We start from the raw sequence: 22735 nt of genomic DNA, 5'->3' as shown, positions 1-22735 counted from the left end.
GCTAGAATCTTTTCATCAGTCTCTGTAGAGAAACAGAAGTCTTCTTCTGTTAATCTATGGAGTTTCTCACGAGAAAACTATTTCTGTTACAGTTTTCTATTTCTCTGATGCCAGCTGACCAGAAATCTGTCATCAGTCCTCTCCTCCCATTTCACATCACTCTGAGGTGTGTATGGGTCCATGAGTCTAGGGATGTCATTTTTAAGGATGAGTTATTCAAAGGCAAAAGTTCTCTTCATCTGTCTCTGTGAGCCTCCCTGGAAACAGAAGTTTTCTCTTTGCCCTTCAAGGCCCCAAATCTTCAACTATTACTTCTCCCCGCTCTGTTCCAGCACTTCACTGTATCACAATTACTCCACCTTTTGCTCAAAATCCACACTTTGAACACTCTATTCCTCCCAATATACTCTGTCATGAATTAAAGGAGTTTTTTTCAGGACACTATTGTCCATCTCCATAGGTTTAACAGAAAAATATTTCAGCTTAATTAAAGCATCTCCTTATTCTCTACCTTTTCTGAAGCTTAATTCTTTTCTTTACTGTCTCTTATAGTTTATAAAGTCTCTTTACATGTTGATTACTCTCTTTTTCTCTCTCTGAGTAAAAGGATTAATCTGCAAGTCTTATCTGGGTAATGAAAAGGTTAAAATCTTGCCCAGGCTTTGTAGATGGTTCTGTGATCTCTGCCGGAGCAGCAGCTGGAGCTGTCTGCAATGGAAGATTCTTCATGGCTGCTCTGGAGAGTGTGGTCACTGTCTCAGCCCGCCACAGGTCAAGAGCTTTTTCTCTCTTTACTCGGCAGTCTCTGGTGAATTCAGTCACAGCAAAAACTGCAGCCGAGCCAGGGACCGGCCTGGCCCGGCCAGAGCCCAGGGCAAGCCCCGCAGGCCCCATCTCCCGGCCTGGAGCCGCTGGGCCCAGCCCAGCCCCTGCCCGGGCCGCATGGGCTGGGCCGGGGACGGGAAGCCAGCTGGAGCTCTGTTACCTTTCACAGCCAGGAAACAAAGAAATTCCCAGGCTTAGGTCTTAAGGTGGTGTTCACAGGTTGATCTCACTTTTCAATGGTTAAAACTGCTGTCAATTCTTAGAAATGGCCAGCTGTTGGCTAGGAGACAAACTCCCACCAGCCTCCAGCGGTTTTAACTTCCTTAGGTGTTTCTCTTTGTTTTCTTAAATGCCAGTCTATCACAGGCTGCTTGAGGCAAAGAAAAAACTTCTGTTTCCAGGGAGGCTCACAGAAACAGATGAAGAAAACTTCTGCCTTTGAATAACTCATCCTTAAAAATGACATCCCTAGACTCATGGACCCATACACACCTCAGAGTGATGTGAAATGGGAGGAGAAAATCTGATGGCAGATTTCTGGGCAGCTGGCATCAGAGAAATAGAAAACTATAACAGAAATAGTTTTCTCGTGAGAAACTCCATAGATTAGCAGAAGAAGACTTCTGTTTCTCTACAGAGACTGATGAAAAGATTCTAGCAGGAATTGGGGACTGTTTAAACACCAAAGTTCCAAAGTTTTTTGTCTCTATGTTGTCATGTAAACAAGGGAATGGTTGGGTAGTGGGAGAAAAAAAGGAGTTTTCTGGAAGTTTTATTTTAGTTTTTTTATTCTTGTACTTTTGTTAATAAACTTTCTTTATTCCTTTTAAGTTTTACCCCTGATTTGCTCTTGTTCTAATCCACATCTCACAGCAAGAAATAAGTAAGTTTTCTAGTAATTTTTTAGTTACTGCTTTAAAACCACGACAATGGCATTAACATTAAAAATTATATTCTTGCATACATAACACAGAACTTTATCAAATACTAAAATGTATTGAAAATCTATTAGGTAATTGCTGTTATGTGTTCTGTGAATACAGCAAATTACCATACTCTACTGTTGCTAAAATATAATTTTAATGTATCCAGTTTCTAGAGTGTATATAGTACAAGAACAAATATATGCAAAGGTCTGGTTTCACTTCTAACGTCTTCCAAATAGTTGTGTCTAGTCTGCCGCATTTATTTTAGTATTTTGATTCTGGTTTATGATATGGATTAAGACAATGACAAAATTCTTGGTCTTTTCAGCTACATACTGAAAAATTACATACATAAGAAATTAAAAGCTTTACCTGAATGAATTTACCTCTCAGAGACAAATTATAGTAAACACGTGCCTATCTTTGGTACAACAGTAGTTTCTGTCTGAGCATTCCTGCACAGTGTTGAAATGTTTTTGGTAGATCTTCAAGCATTTCCCATCTGAGGCTTTTTTCCTCCATAGTAATCCTGCAGAAAGATAAACCTGAAAACTTGTTGGTAACACATTCAAACAAGTCACATCTAGGTATATAACAGCAAGAGAATGAAGAAAAAATTTTGGGTGGTCTAACAAGCATTGAAAAGAAACAAATTCTTTTTCTAACACAGTAGGCCCACAAAAGCAAAACTGACTGAAGAACACTGGGTTTTCTTACCAAGGCAGAGCAAGACGTTACCACCTGTCTAGAGGATATTCATAATAATCCCTTAAAAAGTACTGGAAAACAACTTTTTTTTTTTTTTTAATTAAAAATACAGTCACACTGTTAAATTATCACATTGGCCATATTCACTGTTTTTCAAGTATTACTGTTGGAGGGTAATTTTCTCACAAACGGGATGGGACCACCGGCTGAAGCTTTTATTTCAGGCACCAGTCTCAGCTACAGACACAGGAGATGGCACAAGCTCACGTCTACCACAAGCAGCTCCAAAATCTCTTTGTTACAGAACATTTTATAAGTTTTTCAGGCAATAGCATATTGCTAAAGCTTACAGACAGTTGTTCTAGCCAAACATTAAAAGCACATGTATACCTCCAAACAATGCTTGTTTGCTTTCTATTAACAGTTTGTTATATTCTATTACTAAGCTTAAAACCTTCTACTATTTTGTAAGCTTGTTTTTCTGCAGTCTTAAGGTCCAGCTTAGCCAAGCCTAACAACTCAACTATTGTTTCATGTCCTTGCATATTGTATCTTCTTTACTTTTAGGCTTTGCAGCTGCAGCTAGCTCTAAGTTCTCTGCTTTTTCTCTTCTGAGGCCTATTTTCACAGCTTCTGAAAGTCCTCTTACCTTTACTGTTTCCCACATATTATGTTCAAATGACATTTTTCAGAGCATATACAAAGAAATATTCAGAATGCCTAAGTACCTTCCCCTGCCTTGGCACAGGTTCTCTTCAGAAGCAGCCAGGACTGGGAGATACTGGAATTGCTCACAAGAGAGTATTGCCATGTCACTGTCACAAAAAGTCAATCTCAGACAACTTCCTGTGCCCAAACCTCACCTTAAGAGCTTACCATGTGTTTTATATAAACCAAAAATACTTTATTACTGGATTATTATTTTATTACCAAAAATATTTGTTTACTGGAATTGTTTTGAAACACAAAATGGAATAAAATTCCTAAGTGCCTAAACATCTTAGGCATTAATTTGAATAGTTTTGCATGGCACATATCTCAGTTCTTTAGAGTACAGCTGAAAGAAACCATATAATTTTCTTAGAGAAGGGGAATGGAACCAGTTTTTTTCCTCATTTATTCATATCAATGGAATATTGAGCACAAGAACGTAGTGTATAAAATATATTGATCTTGGACATGAAAATGTTGGAAAGACAGGCATACATTAAAGGTGGCTGTGGGTTAAACTTGATGAACTACATCTGCAAGCCTTCCCCCCTCAGCATTTTCTCTAGTCTGGGTAAGAGGGGGAGGTGCATACAGTGTTCCAGGAATGACCAGAGGATATCAGGAAGCACAGTAGTGCTAAGACAATTAAAAAAAAAATAAATTGGATTCCAGCTTTTGAGGTCACTTTATCTGGCAGTAGTGCAGTAGGATTCCTGAGGGTGCTATCCTACTGTAAAACCAACTTAGAGCCGCCCATTTGCTATTGAAGAGCAGCTCAAGCAGGACATAGCCCTTGTTGCTGAGATGCACCCAAAAGGGTGGGTTTAGCTTTGTTAGTGAAGCTTGTTTTCCACTGCGTTATCTGCTTGCTTGAACATCATTTCCCCGTAGTTATCGATTTCCTGCTTGTGCATGAAATTCATGTGTCAATTCACTTCCTGACTCCCTAAGCTTATTTTCCTTTTCTTAAAACCAAAAGCCAGTGAAAATCGAACTGTTCTGCAGCTGCTGAATTATTCTCTACATCATGTCTTTACCAATGCTGAGGGGCTGCATCGTGCAGCTGCTTATAGGAACTGCACTTGAGATCATCCCACTGAGTGGATGGCGAGGGACGCTGTGTAAGTCCCTGGGTATTAACACCGTGGGAAGAGGGAAGATCTTTCAATTCCAGTCTTTCTTAAAAAGATGTAGTATATAAAATGTTCCAGTTACATAAAGGGAGGACAACAGGGGCTGCAGCAGAAGAGGAGCTGTGTGAGTCAGAAAAGGAAAAGAAAGACGTGCTGTGGTAGCTAAGGATCGACCCCCAGCCCCTCTCGTGGCAGGTCTAGTGCCTGCTGGAGCCTCTGTCTCATCTGAGATGCCACCTCAGCAGCCCAAGCCCGCCCAGCTCCAGCATCCGCCACCACCACGTCCTGCTCCGCTACCCCTCAGAGGAAAGGGGCTGGAGAGCTGCGGACCCGCTCTGGGCCACGTCCCTCCTCGCTACCTGCATCGGGGCTCGGCTGGGCTCGCCTGGGCTCGCCTTGCTTCGGCTCAGTTCGGCTCCATTCGGCTGGGCTAGCCTTGTTTCGGCTCCATTCGGCCCGGTTTGATTCCATTCGGCTCCCTTTGGCTCCATTGGGCTCGACTCGCCTTGCTTCGGCTCAGTTCGGCTCGGTTCGGCTCCACTGGGCTGGGCTCGCCTTGCTTCGGCTCCATTCGGCTCGGTTCGGCTCCATTGGGCTGGGCTCGCCTTGCTTCGGCTCCGTTCGGCTCGGTTCGGCTCCATTGGGCTGGGCTCGCCTTGCTTCGGCTCCATTCGGCTCGGTTATGCTGGGCTCGGCTGAGCGCCACTCGGCTCCGCTCAGTCGGCAGCCCCGGCCCGGTGGACGCGGAGCTGAGGGGGGTCGGTAGGCGCCGGAGTTGTCCGGAGACCTTTCAGGCCGCCCCCGACTCTGGGAAGGCGGCGCCATCTCGCGTCTGGCAGGGCAGACGCTGGGCCGGCGTCCGCAACGGGGCCCGGCCTTGCTCCAGCGGGCCTGGGCTCTCCGCCCCACCCCGGGGGCAGCCGGGCACTGCTCGCCGCTGGTGCCGGCGGCGGCGGCTGAGGGGCAGCGGGGAAGTGCGGGGGGGGCGGGGAGCAACGAGCTCTTGCGGGCCGGACTCGCGGGGATTCCCGGATCCGCGGCAGCCGGGGCTCCCCCTCAGGGGGTCGCGGGCCCCATGAGGCTCTGCGGAGGGGGCTGGGGGTTGCCGGCCCCGGGGCGGGAGGCCACTAAAGCTCCAGGGACCTCGGCAGAAACAGGTGCAGGGCAGCACAGCTGAAGACGGGGTGACCGTCTGCTCTAGGTCTGTCCTCGGATCCTGCTCAAAAATAGGCGCTATTGAAACGGACACTCCGATCAGCCTTTTGCTGACTGGTAGGAGAGTTCTCTCTGCTGATGTCCCCTGGAGAAAAAAACCTGCATGTAATCTTTTCGTATGACAGAACGAGATGTGGTGAGGGGGGTTAGGACTTAACCTTTGACTCTCCTGCTTTGCTAGTCTGGCGTTCGGGGAGAGAGATGTCGTTGAAACCATTCACCTATCCATTGCCCGAAACAAGGTTTCTTCATGCTGGCAGGCATGTGTACAAGTTTAAAATCCGGTATGGCAACTTCAACAGGTACGTGTGTTAAAGCCAAGAAGTCAGCCTGCTGTCTGTTGACTGCATGTGGTAGTGAGTTAATACAAGACCTTAAAACACAGAATACAAGTGGGTAGAAAGTTTGCACAGAGCAATCCTTGGAATAAGGGATGTTTTTTTAAGAGTAATAAATGAGGAATTAATCTGCCTGTTAAGTATTTTTTCCTGTTCAGTGGGAATTATGTTTTGTTGCTGTTTAAACTCTTACATGAAATGTAGCTTTGTTGCATTTTGACTGGGATGGTTCCAGCTCTCTCTTTGTTTCACAGTTCTCCCAATCTCAGTCTCACTGAAAGTGCTGCCAAGGAGTCAGAGGTAGGAGCTGAGGCAGGTCCATAGGACCTCAGATGGGTGTTAGGTGAGCAAATGCTTGTTATGGCACTGACAGTATTTTGTCAAATGCAGCATTTCAGGTGTGAATAATGGGGAACTTCCTGGAGAGTCTGAGTGTGGAAAAAAAAAATTACATTAATGAAAAATATTCCTCAACAGACAAAATTTAGTGTAGAAGAGTCATGCTTTTGTTTGAAATATTCCAAAGAAGCTACTGACTCTTAAAATTGGACAAATGGAAACTGCTGTTTCCATGTTTCAACATTTCCTGTTGAGTTAGTGACAGTTTCTATCTGATTCCTCTTCAGAGTGATTCTTGCAGGAGCTCTTTCTCAGGATTTTAGTCTCCACCTCAAAACTGACCATCAATTTCAAGTTGTCCGGCTTGACTGGCTGTTAATACCCCTTGGTTTTTCAGGAGCTGTGGCAATACTGGTGGGCTGGCTTGATGGAGGCTAATCTAATGCTAAATTGCATGTGTTTTCCTTGCAGCTGTGGAACCCATGGGTGTTCCTTTAATGATGCCATTGCTTTGTGTCCAAATTTTGGACACAAATTGATGGTCACAATTGATGAGTTGTGTTATTATCTTCTTCCTGAGACATAAGAAGGACTCTGCCATTACTAAGAAATTGAGACAAATATATTGCCTGCTTAAAAATGTTCCTTCCTATTAATTTCTAAAGATATTCAGAATATAGTAATTGCATTAAAAACCTTACTGAAGAAAATGTGCTGATTTTAATTGATAGGAAGAATTACATTTCTTTTTTTTTCACTTTTGAAAATATTAAAAGGTATTACAAGAAAAAGTTTTGTGTTTGTAGAGGAGGAGCTTGTTGGGGCTTAACTGCAGTTCCCTTGTAACTGATTTGGGTCAATATTCAGAGAAAGAAGAGTAGGTAAATGCTATGTGTGTTTTGCTGGAAAAATGAAATGACACTCCTTAAATTTAAAGCTTCTTAAATATGATTTTCCTCATTTTTCCATAGTAATTCTTCTATTAATTCTAGATTAAGATACTCATTCACCTAAATTTCTATGAGTCTGTCAGTGCAGTGCACTCTAAAATGGCAGGTGGGAGTGGGGAGGAGAAGGGGAGAAGGAAAAGCAGAGTATATAGAACCTGGTCTTCCATAATTCAAGCCTGGTCTTCCATAATTCACAGAAACTGGAAAGTAATGTTAATTTTTTCCCCAAGCCTTGAGAGTGTACTTGACAGTGGAATTGTGACGATGTTTTTAATATTTTTCCTTTGTTTATTTTTTTGGCCTCTCCAGGAAGTTTTTCGAGTAATCCTTGGAAATCTTGATGATTTACATCCATTTTCTACAGACCACTTCACTGTCTTTCCATGTATCCTTTCTTCCCTACTCGTAGAAGATTCAATGACTTGTATCTTGTCTCCTTTGGGACCAGTCAGCAGATCTTTTCCATCTTCCCTAAAGTTTGCAGAGGCGTTGGGCTGCTGTCCACAGACAGTACTGTAAAAGCTCTGTGCAGTTGCACAGCATGGTCATAGAGAAGCTGATACTATACATGAATATTGGCATGCACAGCTTTTGAGGAGTGTGGTTTCCTGGGATTTCACTTTTGATATAGAAGTGCTGTGGCATTTGAGATTGGATTATTCTAGCTAGCAGCTGTACTGCAGGCTCCTCTGCTTTCTAGGTGTTTTTTCATCAGAATGCACGGACTGGCCTTCGTTTTTGTCTTCTGGCTTGTGCAACTGGACAGAATTTAGTCGTGTCTGCTACATATTCTGCAGATTGTTAATTTAAAACAACAGTAATTTGAAAAAAGAGATGACTTCATATTTCTGTTGTAGTTGCTGTTGTGTAATGGGTTAAGAAGTTACTCTCCTGAGGCTTTTGTTGAAGAGAAAAGTAATTCAGTTAAATGTTAGCATTTTCCATCTTAAAGGTGTGTCAGCTTTTGGATCAGATCTGGCATCACCTCCTGTGATTCTGAGTGCCCAGGAGTCATGAAGAGCTCCAAGGCATTCCCCTCCTGTCTTTGAAGACTGCATTATGCCTCCTAATAGCAGACAGGAATGAGGCCATCCTCTTTCTCTGTTTGAAGCAGGTACATACGACAGCAACCTATTCCTGTTAGAGGCAGGAAGATAATGTAGCCAAGAGCATCATTATACAGGAGGCAGCCAACCCAGCCATTATTGGTTTGCTTCTCTAAGCTCAGCCAGTTCTGCCTGTGTGTTGAGGAGTGTTTGGTTCACAAACTTGTATTTCTAGAGCTTGTAAGTCCATCCACATGCTCAGGCAGCACTGGGCCTGGAAGAGAACTGTGAGCTCAGAGGCCTGGCATGAGGAGTTGTCTTTCAGTTGGTGTGTCAGGCTCCTCTCTGTAGAGCGACTCTGTTAATCACCAGCTATGAGTCCTTCAAGCCAAAATCCAGGCAATTTCAGTCCTTAAAGGAACTGATTGTATCAATGTTTCATCATTGTCTGTCCCTGGGATGTTAGTTTCTGCTAGCAAATGTGGACTGACAGTATACATTTCACCTTTTTCTCCCTGAGATCAGAGGTGTGTGAAGAGACATGTCCAGCACCAGTTGTTCTTCCAAGCAGAAGCTCCTGGATGTCAGACCTGCACTCACATGAAGGAAAGGCTATAACTGTGGTGGCTGTCATGTAAATTATCTTTTTCCTCCTGTTTTGAACTGTGAAGTAATGATGCTGCTTCTATGAATCCAAATCTTTTTCAATTTTTAAATAAAATTTTTAAATAAAATTTTAAAATAATTCCTTTTTAATTGGGAAGACTGCTGAGGGGGTTTTTTTATTCATAGGTTTAGAAGAGCCTGGCATGGTTTTTTGCAGGAGGGTGCCAATACTAAAGGCAGACACAGTTAAGGGAACAGAACACTCTTAATACAGGTGACTGACGGGGCAGTGTGGATAAGTAAACCTGGGTAAGTGTTTCCTGTAGTGCGTTACACAAGTTCATAGTAGCAGGTTGTATTTGCTCCTTTGTGCACATGTGCAGTGTGCTGTGTCTTTTGAAGCTTTAGGAGATATCTTCAGGACTTGTATTCCTTTGAAATGTTAGTGTTGTGTTTTTAAGTCTTACCATTCTTCTCAGATTTGAGTAAATGGGAGCGAGTATCAAAGATGAAATTCAAACATGAGAATGTCCATCTTGTGCCTTATCCCTACATTTGTAAGTTGTACCTAGAATTGAACTCATTTCAGCAAAGTATATCTTGTGGTAAGTCACTGTGATTGTGTTTGGGTAATTTTGGGAAACATCTATGATCTATGTCTTGCTTTTCTCTTTTCCTTCTCCTACTGTATCTGAATCAGAGAAAACAAAACTGCATGTGGGATAACTGTACCATGAGTCTGAAATAGAGCATAACAGGGTGTACTTTGTTGTCTCATATTGCTTTTCTAAAATTCCCTGAATTTCCTGTTGTCTTTCCAACCACGGCTGACTCTTTAGTTGGTATTTTTATGAAGCAGTGCCCATTGGCTCCCAACCTTCATTTTTAATGTCAGTCATTGGGCTGGAGCCAGCACATGCATGTATATGGGACACCTTTTTCTTCCTTGTGCTTTACTATGTTTGTTGACAGAGAACATCCCACTCTTTGTTGCTATTTTACTAAAGAAAGAATGGATTTCTGTAAAAAAATAATGATAGTAATCATGGTAATAGCCTCTTTTATATAATTAGCAAACTTTTTCCCCTCAACAGTGTCTCGTTTTCCAGGTTTTCTGTGAATTCTCTGAACAACCTCAGGCTGCAACTAAGGCCTCCTTAAGGACTCTACATTTAAACTTCTTTTGTGAAAACTGAGTATTCTTACTATTTCCTGTTCTGATTATCAAGCTCTGAAAAAAGTTACTGGTTTTTTTTTTTTAATGACTGCTTAGCTGATAATGTGATCTTTATAAAATGACCAAGAGAAAGAAGAAGTCTAAGAAACTAATAATTTCTTAGACTATCAAACATCCCATGTTTGGATGTAAAAGTTTCTAGCCATGGAGAGTTCACTAACTTCCCTCTACACCTGTTCCAGTATTTAATTGCCCTATCCAGATAGTTGTAGTGCATTACTATTCTAAAATTAGGATCAGTATAAGGCTCTGTTCCTTTCAGACTTGATGTTTCAAATTTCTGTTGGTGGGGATTTGTTTTCAGGGAAATACATGTGAACCCCATACATCCTACAGCTGGCCAGTATTCTCTAGGGGCTGTGTTCCAGATGTCCTTGCATCTTCCATCTGGTGCCCAAAGCACAGTGAGATGCTAACTGTTCTTCAGGCCCTTGTCTTCTGAAGACACCTTTGACTTCTTGAAGACAAGCAATTGTCACATCCCATTGATATCTGGTGTTCATAGCCAGGAATTCTGGTTCAGGAAGAGCTGTATTTGAACATTTTCAATTTCAGTGTATCTTGTGCAGGTCCAGTAGTTTATCTTGCTCCTGGAAGAGGAACTGCAGTGCAAAAATGTATTTTTCAGTTAGTTAAAGTCCAGTCTAAATACTCACCAAGTTTTATACCTCTCTTGCAGGTAAAGAAGTAAAAAAGGGCAGTAATAAGCTTGTAAGTTGTGCATCTGGTTTTCTTTTGTTGTTCTAAGTATTCTTGAGAAGCAGAATATATGCCTTTAGGCAATGCTAGAGTTCTCCTACCACTAGGAGTTAGTCAGTCAGTGTAAAGTGGCACCAAATTCTCACCTGGAGCCATCCAAGGGAGAGAAGTTCTTGTAGTAGTTCTGCTGGGCCTCGAAAGCAGTCTTGTATCAGGACCTAAGAGCCTGCTGCCTTGAGTTCCCCGGATTTTCTGCCAGCCTGAGTGAGCTGTCCAGTCTTTTCTCACTGGAAGAATCTGTGAGGTTGATATTGCTGAGTAATTTAGTTCCCCAGGTACTGTGTTGTAAACAGCAAAGTTATGCTTATTTGAGGAGGTTTTGTGTAATGAGAGCTCAGGGTAGGTTTATTTTCAATATAGGTAAGTGTCTGAAGTGAATTAAAGAAGAATAATTCAAATCCAAATTTCCCCAAAGAAGTGTCCAGATTCCCCTACGGATTTTTTTTCTACCTCTGCATTCCTGCTACTTACATTCCTTGGCAGTCCTCTGAAAATGGAGGAAATAAGATATCCTAGAAAGAAATACTTTGTTTAAAACGGTTGAGCATAATTCTCTGGCTGACCTGCCAGTGCTTGCTTCTTCAGTCCTGAATCCTTTTTTGGTTTTCAGTGTATAAGCAGGGACAATTTTTGCAAAATATGAATGTACATTAACTATGAATTTTGTTCTAAAATAGAAAAGTCAAAATCAATTGTTATCACTACCCAGTTTGCAATGTTTTGAAGGTCAGGAGAAGAAACGAAGTGTCAGAAAGTACTGCAACGAAAGAAGTAGTGAAGAGGAGAAGAGTGGAAGTCAGAGATGATATCTCATGCCCACAATCATGTATGGACAGGTCAGTTGACTCCAAAAGAGTCTCCCAGGACACATATTAATATTTTTAATGTCTCTTGTACCTTCTTCATGTTTCATTTCTGTGCAATCCTTTGCCCCATTTTTCTTCTTCCTTTTCTTCCTTGGGTAACACAATCTAAGCATCGTTGCTTATATTGGGAAGAAAGTGGTCCTGTATTTTCCAAGTTCCCATACCATTCACCAAAGCTCTGCCTGTTTAATTCCTCTGTGTTCACATCACCTTTTGAGTCACAGTGAGGTGATAGCTCAGCAGCCAGACAGAACAGTGCACTGACTTGCACACCTGAGTTTAGGACAGCAAGGGAAGAACTGGAACCAGTTTTCCACCTGCCTCCCAGCCTGCTCCATTGAGCCAGCTGATGAATTCTGCCCTCTTGGCTCAAGGCTGATGGCAAAACACCTTGGAACTTGCTCTTTTCCAACTGCTTTAAAGTCTCGAGAAATTGCATATGTTGTGTGTACACAGGAGTATTCTCCCACAACTTCACCATGTGAGAAGCTATACTTCTCATGGTGATTCCCAAGTAGATCTCTAGCTTTGGATTTTACAGAATGGTTGAGGTTGGACAGGTCCTTTGATATCATCGAGTTCAAGCCCTCCTGCTCAAGCAGGGTCACCCAAAGCAATTTCCCTCAGGTCTTGAGTAGACTCTGAGGGTGGAACCACCACAACTGTGAGAGAGAGCCACTTGCAGTGTATGACCACAGTTCTAGTCAAAAAGGTTTTTCTTGTGTTCAAATTTAATTCCATGTTTTGCAGTCTGTGCCTTTTTCCTCTTGTCCTGCCAGAAGACAAGAAGGTTGAAGAGAGCCTGGCTCTCTGTTCTTCATTCCCTCCTATCAGGTGTACATTGGTAAGATCCCACCTAAGCCTTCTCCAGGCTAAACAGCCTCATCTCTCAAAGCCTCAGTTTACCCCGGTGAGTCCCAGTCATGTACTGGGGTTTCTGCTCCAGACTGGGACAGAGGTGCCTCAGCAGCCTTGAGCAGAGGGCAGAGATCACTGCTTGAAGACAGTGATTTGGCAGAGCTCTGCCTAATTCAGCTCAGGGTGTTGTTGGACACCTTCAGTGTGGGGGTACAGAACTGGCTCTTGGCTAACCTTGGGCTTAGTTCTTGACTACCTCTCAGAGACCCAGTGTTATTTTCAGGCTGGCAGGCTTCTTTTATTTTTTTTAAAAGAAGAAAATGTATACCTGTATTGGATCCTTACAAGTATGTGTCAAACAGTCGTGGATCCATCCATGGTCAGAAGTGTTTACACACACCTTTCCCCTCCCATGTACAGACTATATGCAATCATCTACCTTGTTGCCTTATATCCTTCCCAATTCCCAGATGTGTTTCATGCAGGGATATTAACAAAGTTTGAAGCCAGTTCTTCTCCTGCTCATGCAAATGTAGTCCTTTAATCCCTCCCCCATCCCCCTGGCTTGTTTCTACTCTCAGTACAACTGTTGGATATGAGGGAAGAATGAGCCCAGGATTCAGAATGCTTTTATTTCTTTTAGCCAAAGACAATCAAGTTGTAGATTAATAAAATACAAGGTGAAAAAAGACTATTTCATGATCCAGTCTAGCAGTTCTCTGTAGGTCCTGTATCTTGCCTCAGCAGGTATGATTAGAACAATCCATAATTCCTAAGTGTATGCTTGAATTCAAAATCAAATTTGTGAGCATTAGCTTCAAGCCTTCTGTCATTTTTTTCCAGTTACACTGTTATACTGGAGAGCTCATTCAGGCTGAGCATCTTCCCTGCCCCAGGAAGGAGTGTGTCTGCTGTAGTGAGACCAGCTCTCTGTCTTCTTTCTGGACAAGCTCTTTTGCTCCTAAGTTCTCTTGGGGGGGTTGGGTTTTCTTGGGGTGCTACTGAGCATTGAGAAATCAGAATTTCCAAGTGACACTGCCAGTGATTCTGATCACCTCAAGTGAAGCCGGGATGGTTTTTCTGCACATGCATCTCTTTGTACTTCTCCATATGGAGTTTCCTCTGTCATTTTAATGCTCCACAACCAAGCCTTGCAAGATCTTTCTGTGGTTCTTTGCTATCTGCTCTGGTAACCTTGTAAGATTCACAAGCTCTCTCAGCTATCTGCTCATCCCCCTTTTCATTTAACGCTTTTTAACTGCTTGTTTGTCATAGAAAAGCAAAATGAGTGCATATTTTCATTTTTAAGGAAGAGTTTGAAACATGAGTACAAATACAGATTAAGGGTATCTATCTTGTTGAGTAGAGTTTTACTATAGTCCTGGTTTCTAGTGATGTACTTGGAGTAGCTGATTCCTTCTTGTGACTTATTGTAAACTCAGTTTTTATTTGCTTATCTTTAGAACTGGAGCAGAGTGTCTTCACCAGATGAGTAAAGCAGAGCATGGATTTGAAAAGGTAAGCTACAGAATATTCAGAAAGAGACAACAGCACCTATTTAGTCCTGGACCCTTACAGTGGCAAGCATAAAAATGCCTGCAGGTAATTAGTCTCCTTTTTCCCTGCATCACCCTAATAAATTTTTACTCCTCTCCAGACTGCAAAGGGATGAATTATGGTTTTTTTGAGATGACACAAGCTTTTCTGACTGTCAAGCTACAAGCTTGGGGGTAAGCTCAGCCTCTGAGATGTGAGCCTGAGGGATGCCCTGCCTTTTCTCCAGGACTCCAGTCCTCTGTCATCTCACATGCCCCTTTATGGAGGATTCCACAAAGGGCCAACAGTGGGTGCTGGCATCTTTACCTTGGCTTCGCTGTGACCATGTGCCACTCCCCACCTCTCTCTGCTGATGGCCATGCAGGCATCACCCTGTGGCTGAAACACTGCCATGCCTTTTCTCACTATGGCATCAGAAGGCAGATTCATGACAGGATTGTTCCAGAGGGATTGGCTGTTGGTCTCTAAAGCCACTGTTCTCCAAAGACCTTGTTAGGAGGAGAAGATTCTTTCTCTTGTAGCCCACAGGCTCCAAGGTTGCTCAGACAGAGCTGCTCTTAGGCATACCCCAATGCCCGTGTCCTCCTGGCTGTTGCACATCCTCCCAAATACACTTCATCTATTTTCTGGATACCCATTCTAAATTCAATTCAAATCCCTACCACACTATCACCTTTCTGGCTTTTCCCCCCCTCTCTAACTCTTTGGAAGTGTTTTTTTTCCAAGGAGGCAAACACATTTCTCTTGGGTTTGCCCACGAAGGAAGCCCAAAACTTTCTTTCAGAGCAGGGTTTTTTGACAGGTCTGTTGGATTTGCAAGACAGGAGAAGACTGCCTGATAACTCCTTGGGAACATTCAGTAAAGAATAACTTCTCTAAAACAAGCAGGTTTATTTGTCTGTAAAACTTGTATCCCTTTTCCCCCCCAGCTCTGCTTACCTTTGCAGTATTAGTGACAGGTGTCTACACATGCCTTCTCTGGCTTTTCCTCAAGTACTCAAAACACTGTTGGTGAGATAAGTATCGTTTTCTGAATGATGCTTTTTTATTCCCCACTTTGCTATAATCAGTGTCTCCAGAATTCCTCTGGTTTTTGTACAGTTTTCAAGACATTAGAGTCCTTGAAAGCTGGAGCTCCAGGTTAGCAGCTTGGACCCTGAGAAACATACTACAGGTGGCAGAGATCACTGCAAGTTCCTCTTGTGTTAACTAATGTGGGAGGACATGTCTTGAGCACTTTCTGGGTAAACTGGAACTGTGATGTAAAAATCAACTCAGCAGATACCAACTCAGGTGAGAAGAACCTTTTCTGGAGCAGCTGCTTGTGGCATCATTACTTGTCCTCAAAATTGCACTAGTGAAGGCACTGTTACACTGAGAGGGATGTCTGGACACTGTTCTGTTGATGAACACCAGATCAGGTGTCACTAGTGCTGTTGAAATCATGGGCAGAAGTCCTCTTCCTAACATGCATTCTTAGAAGATGAAAGCCAAATATTTGTGTGACATGCTTTCCATTTGGTTTTGTTGGGTTTTTTTCCTTTCAATTCAGGATGAGAAGAAAGATTAGGTTTAAGATAAAAACATGTCAGTAGCTCCTGTACTTTATCAGAGCTTTTCTGGTCATTCTTCCAACACTCTTTCTTATTTTTTCAACAGTGTATGGCTTTGGTTTCAAATCCACCCAGTATTTTATAATGCTTCTCAAAAAGAGAAGGGTCTCATTAAACAGGAGGTCAGTCAGTCTACATAGTACACGTGGGATTGACTTTAGGACGTTGGGTTTGGAACGAGGAGTAAAGAAGTGCCACAGGCACATGACTGTTAAATGGATTGCATTTTCAGCTGTCATCCAGATGTCTCCCAGGCCTGTGATGGTGACATCTGGTCAGGATGAATGTAGTCAAACCTGCGTGTCTTTTCACTTACACAGTGCACCAGTGAAAGTCAAAGAAAGAAAGAGACACTCTGCCTGTCATTCCAGACAATTTTCCTAACTTAATTAATGCTCTCAGACTAAACTGCAAAGATCTCAGGCCATCAGAGGTTTGGAATTTTGTGTTAACCTGAGTTTAGGTGTGGCATTTGGGGACAGGGTTTATTGATGGCTTTTGCAGTGCCCAGTTAGCAATCAATCTTACGGGGCTTTTCAACCTAAATGGTTCTGAGATTAGTGCAAGGGAAACACCATCAGGACCTGTCATTGTTTTAGGGTTTACTCTCTTTTAGAAGCTTACCTGCTGATTTTGTTGTGGTTTTATATGTTTCTTTTGGTTTTTTGTAGTACTTTGTGTTGTTGATCAGTGTTGATTAGTGATACCTAATGGGTATCCCTGGCCCACCTCTTGCTTCTGGCACTTTTCATTTTTGTCCCTTGTGAGTTAAGTCTATATCCCAGGACTATGTCTTAGAAGGGCTAGTGCCCAAGGGCCTGCACTGTCCAGGGACTGGCATTTCCCACAGCTCTTCATGTTTTTTGAAATCTCTGCTTATTCCATAGCTACTATTAGTTCACTGTCTGCTATGCTAAAGTCTTCTAAATGAATTACATCTTGTTATGTCCTGATGAGGGAGGTGTAAAAATACCTTAGTGAAGAAAGCTTCATCATAGCAGAAAAAAATCCCCAAATGAAACCACACAACAAGGAGTGTAGAGCTTGCTTTTTAATACTTTCAGGAAGCAAACCAACAAAAATTTCTGTACAATAGAATTTAGTATTATGTAACAGTTCTTGGGTTTCTTTTCCTTTTAGAATTCCTCCAAAGTAAATGAGCTTGAGTTTAACCCAGCATCCCTTACTAAAGACTGTGACCAGCTGAGTTGCTGTGAGTAAGGAATTCCTGGATTCCACTGAGTTTTCATTCCCCTGGGTACACAGGAAGTGTGTAGAGCGTGAGGTTGTGGTTTTGTTCTTGCTGCTGTTTCTTACAGGGGAACCTGTGGAATTTGCCCCTGAACAAAAAAGAGTAGCCAGTCAGGCTGAGGGTGCAGTGCAGCTGCTGCAGCAAATGGAGCAAACAGGAAAGAAAGGAAGCACAAAGTCAGAGGGAAGAGGTCTTTCACAGTTCTGGAGAAGGTACTAATCCTGCACTGATGAGCAGAGGCAATCCTGGCGCTGTCCAAGCCTATGTCAAAGGTTGGCAGTGCCAGGTTGTTTTCCATCATTTTGAAGAATGGAGACATCTTTTCTGTGATGGAACCAAAGTCCCCCAAGGCAAAGAAAGGGATGTTGTTTTATCTTGTGCTAAGGGGCAGCATTCCCACTAAATGTTCCTCTTCTGAACTGTCTTTAGGAAAAACTCCTGATAAGAGAGTCACTGAATCTCCATCTCAGCCCTTATACAAAGTGGCTTTCCTCAGCTGAGAAGTGCCAGCTAAAAGGGTCTTCCCAGATGGACCTTCAGCCCCATTAAGCTTCATGTGACCTTTATTTGGCCACTGAGCAAATCTGGACTTTGTAACTCTGACTCCCAAAGTCACCATTTCAAATGGAAATCAGTGTCACTGTGCAGACACCTGCTGTTTGCCTAAAGGAGTTATTTCATGCTGCTGAGGCTGGATCCTGTGAGTGCTGTCCATCACTGCACAGCAGCAGCTGGATATTGGCAGCTGCTGGTTTTTGTTAGTGTTTTAAAAAATAAAACTCCTTGTTAATTGTAATGTGTGCCATTCCTTTAATGACTGAGACCAGACCATTAGTGCACAAGTTATTGTTTCCTCTGTTTTTTCAGTTTCCCTTTGTATTATTTTGTACTGGCATTGTGTCTTTCTGTTGGACAGAAATTAGCTTTTTCATGATTTTCAGAGAAGTCTAATATGCTCTTTTTGTTGTTATTGTTTCCCCAGCATCTTTTCACCACTACAACATCTTTTTGGTGGAAAAAACTGACCTGGAAGTACTAATTGTTGCGGAAAGGTAGATTTGTAGTATGAATATTGGGTTGCAATGTTTCTTCTGTAATTCAGCTTTTCACATTGCATGTCTCAGCTCTTAAATGCTTTAAATTAAATTCTACTTTGCTAACGTTTTCAAAGTAACATTCTGAAGATGTTGGGTTAGAACAACCTGTTGGGTTTTTCTTCACATCTTAGAGGTTTTGGAATAGAGCAAGATTTTGACCCTTAAGTGTCGTAAATTGTGAATTTTACGTTATGTGGTATTCTAATAAAACTAGAATCAGCTTGGAACTGTGTGTTATTTTAATCAGACTTACCCATGCTGAAGATACTTGTCAGGAAAATTAATCCACAAACACCAGAGGTTTATGTCCAAAAAGGAGACAGAGGATTCCTTTTACTTTATTCGAATAAAGGGAGAGGCCATGGGGCATTCCCCTGGGGTCTCTCAAATTTTTGGAGGGCGCAGCCTCCTTTTTTATCCTAATTCCCGGCCACTTGTCCCTTCTCCCTTTCCCCATAGGCTGAGGTACTTGAGAGGTACAGGCTTCCTGGAACGCCTGATACCGGCGGTGATACCTTCCCCCCCCACCCCCAATGCATAATCCCTTCTTAACTTTTATGGAATTCATAGTGTTCTTTCAGTGTCTCTTTGATCTTCTACTGGAATCCATCCCATTGTTTCTGTTGTCTCTCACTGATAGCTACATCTTATCAACTGACCCACAGCTTGTTTGTAAAGACAAGCTCATCATTCCTCTCAATCCCTCCTCTTTTAATTTCTGTTAATAATTGTCTTTACAAACTTTAGTTATCATTGACCTAATTTCTTGTTCTTGGCTCTTTTTTGGCTTTGCAATTATTTGCAGTGGCATTACTTTCTGCTTTTTTGTAGCTATCTCTGGATCAGTAGGCACGGCTACTACCTGCATTCCTTTGATCACATGTTGAATGAGTTGTATTAAGCAAGGGATCATGCATGGTAAAAAGATTAGAGTTGCTACAACACATAAGAGGAAAAAAGCATTTGTTTGACTTACAGGCTACCAGGTAACTATGAAAACATGTCCCATTCCCATCCTTTCCATGTTTGGACCGGTACATGGGCTAACTTTTTTATTCCTTTTGTTATTTGTTTTACCACTTTTCTATTGTCATTTATTTGCAAACAGCAGTTTGAGTCATTAAATTTTCTACACCCCCCCCCCGTTTTCTGCTAATAAATAGTCTAATACCATCCGATGTTGAAATATTGCATTTCTCATCTGAGTAGACTGGTCAGCAAGAAGGTCAAGAGCTGTAGCTGTCTGGTTGATTATCATTTCAAAGACAGCTTGCAACCTAATTATTCGATTTAGATTATAAATGGGTTCTCTGGCACCTGATATTAATTCATTTGGGTTCCAGGTAGCTGGTCCATAGTGTTGTATGATTTGTTCAGGTGGCCATTCATCTTTTCCCCACTTTTGGGTGCTCCTTCCAACCAGGGATGTATCAATGGACCGCTTCTCTCTAATTAGATCATCATATACTTTGATTCTTAACTGATTTCCTTGAACTTGTGGTAGCAGAAAGAACAATGGTCTAATATACCCCACATAACATATTCCTGACCAGTTTGGAGATAGCCTGCGGTAAGCATTTTGGCCACAAATCCAGTAATGCCCCTTTAGAGCCCAGGTCCCATTAGTGAAGGGACCTTTCCAATTTTTATCATCAACTGGCGGGTCAAAATACAGCTTGCTTCCAGGGCCTAGGGGTCCACCAACAATAGTTGCCTTGCCATAAGAATCACAATATTTACATTTCTAACCTCCTACATGAGGTTTCCACTTGCAATCACATCCCAGATCTGTTTTATTAGATCTGGACCAGAACTTACTGAAAAGGGTTTGAGTTTCATTCTGGTGTTGCCATTTCCACTGATAGTCTCAGACAACATGTGTCTGACTTGTGGAATTATCCCGGGGGCAGCTTAAAAATAAAGGGTCAAAAAAAACTTATCCTTCCCCACTGCTTTACAGCCTTCAAAATCTTTTTGGTAATTATGGAACATCTTACTCAGCTACCATTAGTGAGCTTAACATGCGTTTGATTCCATCTGCCTCGATATCTGGAACAGTCATAAGGAGGGCAGTTGGGGGTCCAACAATCTAAACCTAAAGTTCAGTCACAAACGCTCTTTCCCACATATGTGCTTCTTGTTCTGTTTAAGCAATAAATGCCTCTTTCAGAAGAATGAATGCCATGGATTTCTTTCTTTGTCTCAAAATCTTGTTCTATTATGGACTTCACTCAGGGTGCTAACCCACCATTTAGGCTCGACTGGGCTGGCCACCCATGGCCAGCTTTCAGATCCCCCTGGCCCCCCGCAGACCCAACAGTTTCTAAGGTTAAAGGTCTTTGCTACTTGTTCTCTTAAAGTAAAAAATTATTTTCCCACTTTAGACTCCAACTTAACTGGAAATATAAAGGTAAAATTATTAAGAGAAACATTCTAATAGTGTTATAATCTAATTTCTAATTTTCAATTTCATGTTGTTTTCTACACCACCTGTGGCAAGTGAAAGCACAGAAACAGCTTAGCATAAAGAAAGCAATGACAGCATGGATTGGCTCCCAGTGTCTGGAGATTTGAGAGTAGGGATGCCCATACAGACTATTTCAGCAGGCAGTCTGTGGGGAGGCACTCGGGGCTTCCTCCGATGTCGACGCACCAGCTACTGCTCTGGTCCACTCCTGTGGAGTGTCAGTCACGGCTTCCCATCCTTCTCCTCCAGCTGAGATGTCCAAATCTCTGGAGCTTCAGAGACCTTGACTCAAGTGTGATGTGTCCACCTGTGTCCAGCTCTCTTGACAGCTGTTTCTGTGGACAGCAACACTTGGAAAGGTCCAAGCCACTTAGCCTCCAGTGGTGCTTCTTTCCACTCCTTAACTAGGACCCGGTCTCCTGCCTGGATGTTGTGAACAGCAAAGTCCAAAGGTAGGGTCTGTGCCAGCTGAGTTTCCTGTTGAAGAGATTTCACAAGAGACAGTATCCGAGCCACATACTGTTTTAGATATACATCACTTACCTCTACCCCTGCCTCAGGCGGAGAATTACAAGGATAAGGAATTCCAAACATCAATTCAAAAGGAGACAGTTGAATATCTTCCCTGGGTCTGTCCCTTATTCTTGCTAAAGCCAGTGGTAAGAGCCGCAGCCATGGCATTTTCGTTTCTATCACTAGCTTCAGAAGATGTTCTTTTATTTCTCTATTCATCCTTTCAACCTGGCCTGAGCTTTGGGGATGCCAGGGAGTGTGGAGGTTCCATTGTATCCCTAAAGCAGTCATTACTCCTTTAAGAACTTTTCCAGTAAAATGAGTTCCTCTATCTGAGTCTATCGCTTCCACCATCTCATATCTTGGAATTATTTGTTCTAAAAATACTTTAATAACTGACCCTGTAGTTGCTGAAACAGCTGGGAACACTTCTGGCCACCCTGTTAACTGACATAATATTACCAAAAGGTATTTAAATTTCTCCACCCGGGGCATCGCAGTAAAATCCACTTGGCATCTTTGGAAGGGACTACAGCCCAAGGCCTCCCTCCTCTGGCCAGTTTCTTTGTAACTTTGTTATTTGTCTTAGCACAAATCAAACAACTATCAACAGCTTGTTTTGCCAGAACAAAAAGACCCACAGCAGCGTACATTTTGAGGAAGGCTTCTGCTATCCCTCGGGAGCCCCAATGACTCCCTTCGTGGAGCTGTTTTAGCAGTTGGGAGGCTAAAGCTTTTGATATCCACTGCTTACTATCCCTTGTAAACCAATTACTCCCTCTTTCTTCTGCCCCACTCTTGTTAACTATCTCAAGTTCTGGTGGAAAAGACAGCTTCTCTGGCAAGGGGGTGGTTACTGGGAGCAAGGGAAGTAACTTAGAGATTTCTGGCAACAATGCAGCTTTCCGAGCTTCTTCATCAGCCAGTCTATTTCCTACTGCCTCTTCCGAGCACCCTGCCTGGTGTCCCTTGATGTGTATTATTGCTACCTTTTTTGGTAAATTCACCACCTCCAATAGGCGGGAGATTAAATTCTCATGAGCCAACGGTTTTCCTCTGCAGGTTAATAAACCTCTCTCTTCCCACAGTTTCCCAAATGTGTGTATCACACCATATGCATATTTAGAATCAGTAAAAATATTTACTGTCTTGTCTCGGTATAACTTGCAGGCTCTCACAGGGGCATACAGCTCGGCCGTCTGAGCTGACCAGGTGGCTGGTAACCTCCCCCCTTCCTTTAATTGCTTTCCATTTAGGACAGAGTATCCTGTAAATCGTCTTCTTTCTATCACCCTTGAAGACACATCAATAAACACATTTTCCCCTTCAGGCCACGGGATGTCTTGCAAATCATTCCTTGCCCTAGTTTGTAGATCTATTACTTGAATACAGTCATGGAATTTGCCTTGGCTCCCCTCCTCAGGGCCATTCAAACAGGAGGCTGGGTTAAAACCTTCCTTGCTTTTAAATTCTAAATCCTCCTGTTCTAATAAACAAGATTCATATTGCAACAGCTGAGAGCTGGTCATCCACTTAGAGGCTCTCTCAGTTAACAAAGCTTTAATCTGGTCTGAAACTTTAACAATCAGATAACCCCCCTTGTCAGCTTTTGGGCCTCAGCCATTATCAGAGCTGTGGCTGCCCAGTTCTGCAGACAATGGGTCCAGCCTCTGGCCACTGGGTCTAACAGTTTTGAAAAATAGGCAACAGGCCTCCGTG

At 42.6% G+C, this 22735-nt stretch overlaps 1 protein-coding gene across 14 annotated transcripts in view; it reads left to right on the top strand.

Annotated features, from left to right (window-relative positions):
• Nucleotides 1-1600: 1600 nt before the first annotated feature.
• LOC111943844 (membrane-anchored junction protein-like) overlaps nt 1601-22735 on the top strand; it is a 30622-nt gene continuing 9487 nt past the window's right edge. Inside the window, exons 1-12 of one of the 14 annotated variants that reach the window (XR_015275063.1) lie at nt 1601-5061; nt 5700-5820; nt 6111-6156; nt 7455-7530; nt 9277-9402; nt 10714-10745; nt 11520-11629; nt 13981-14035; nt 16828-16900; nt 17007-17151; nt 17922-17991; nt 18868-19022. Coding sequence is in view for 7 of the 14 variants with exons in the window: in XM_086846368.1 (XP_086702494.1) it covers nt 4986-5061; nt 5700-5820; nt 6111-6156; nt 7455-7530; nt 9277-9402; nt 10714-10745; nt 11520-11629; nt 13981-14035; nt 16828-16900; nt 17007-17151; nt 17922-17964 (903 nt within the window). In the remaining 7 variants the exon portion in view is untranslated. Of the gene's footprint in view, nt 5066-5312; nt 5576-5699; nt 8926-9276; nt 9403-10713; nt 10746-11519; nt 11630-13980; nt 14036-14174; nt 14361-16827; nt 16901-17006; nt 17152-17368; nt 17736-17921; nt 18264-18867; nt 19023-22735 lie in introns of those variants that run through there. The other 13 variants (XR_015275064.1, XM_086846368.1, XM_086846369.1 and 10 more) reach the window with 13 other exon arrangements.

Source organism: Cyanistes caeruleus, chromosome 11, assembly GCF_971803275.1.
Source record: "Cyanistes caeruleus chromosome 11, bCyaCae1.hap1.1, whole genome shotgun sequence".
In the NCBI taxonomy this organism is placed as follows: Eukaryota; Metazoa; Chordata; class Aves; order Passeriformes; family Paridae; genus Cyanistes; species Cyanistes caeruleus.
Note: the sequence above shows the minus strand (reverse complement) of the source record. Positions and strands in the feature narration are given on the sequence as shown.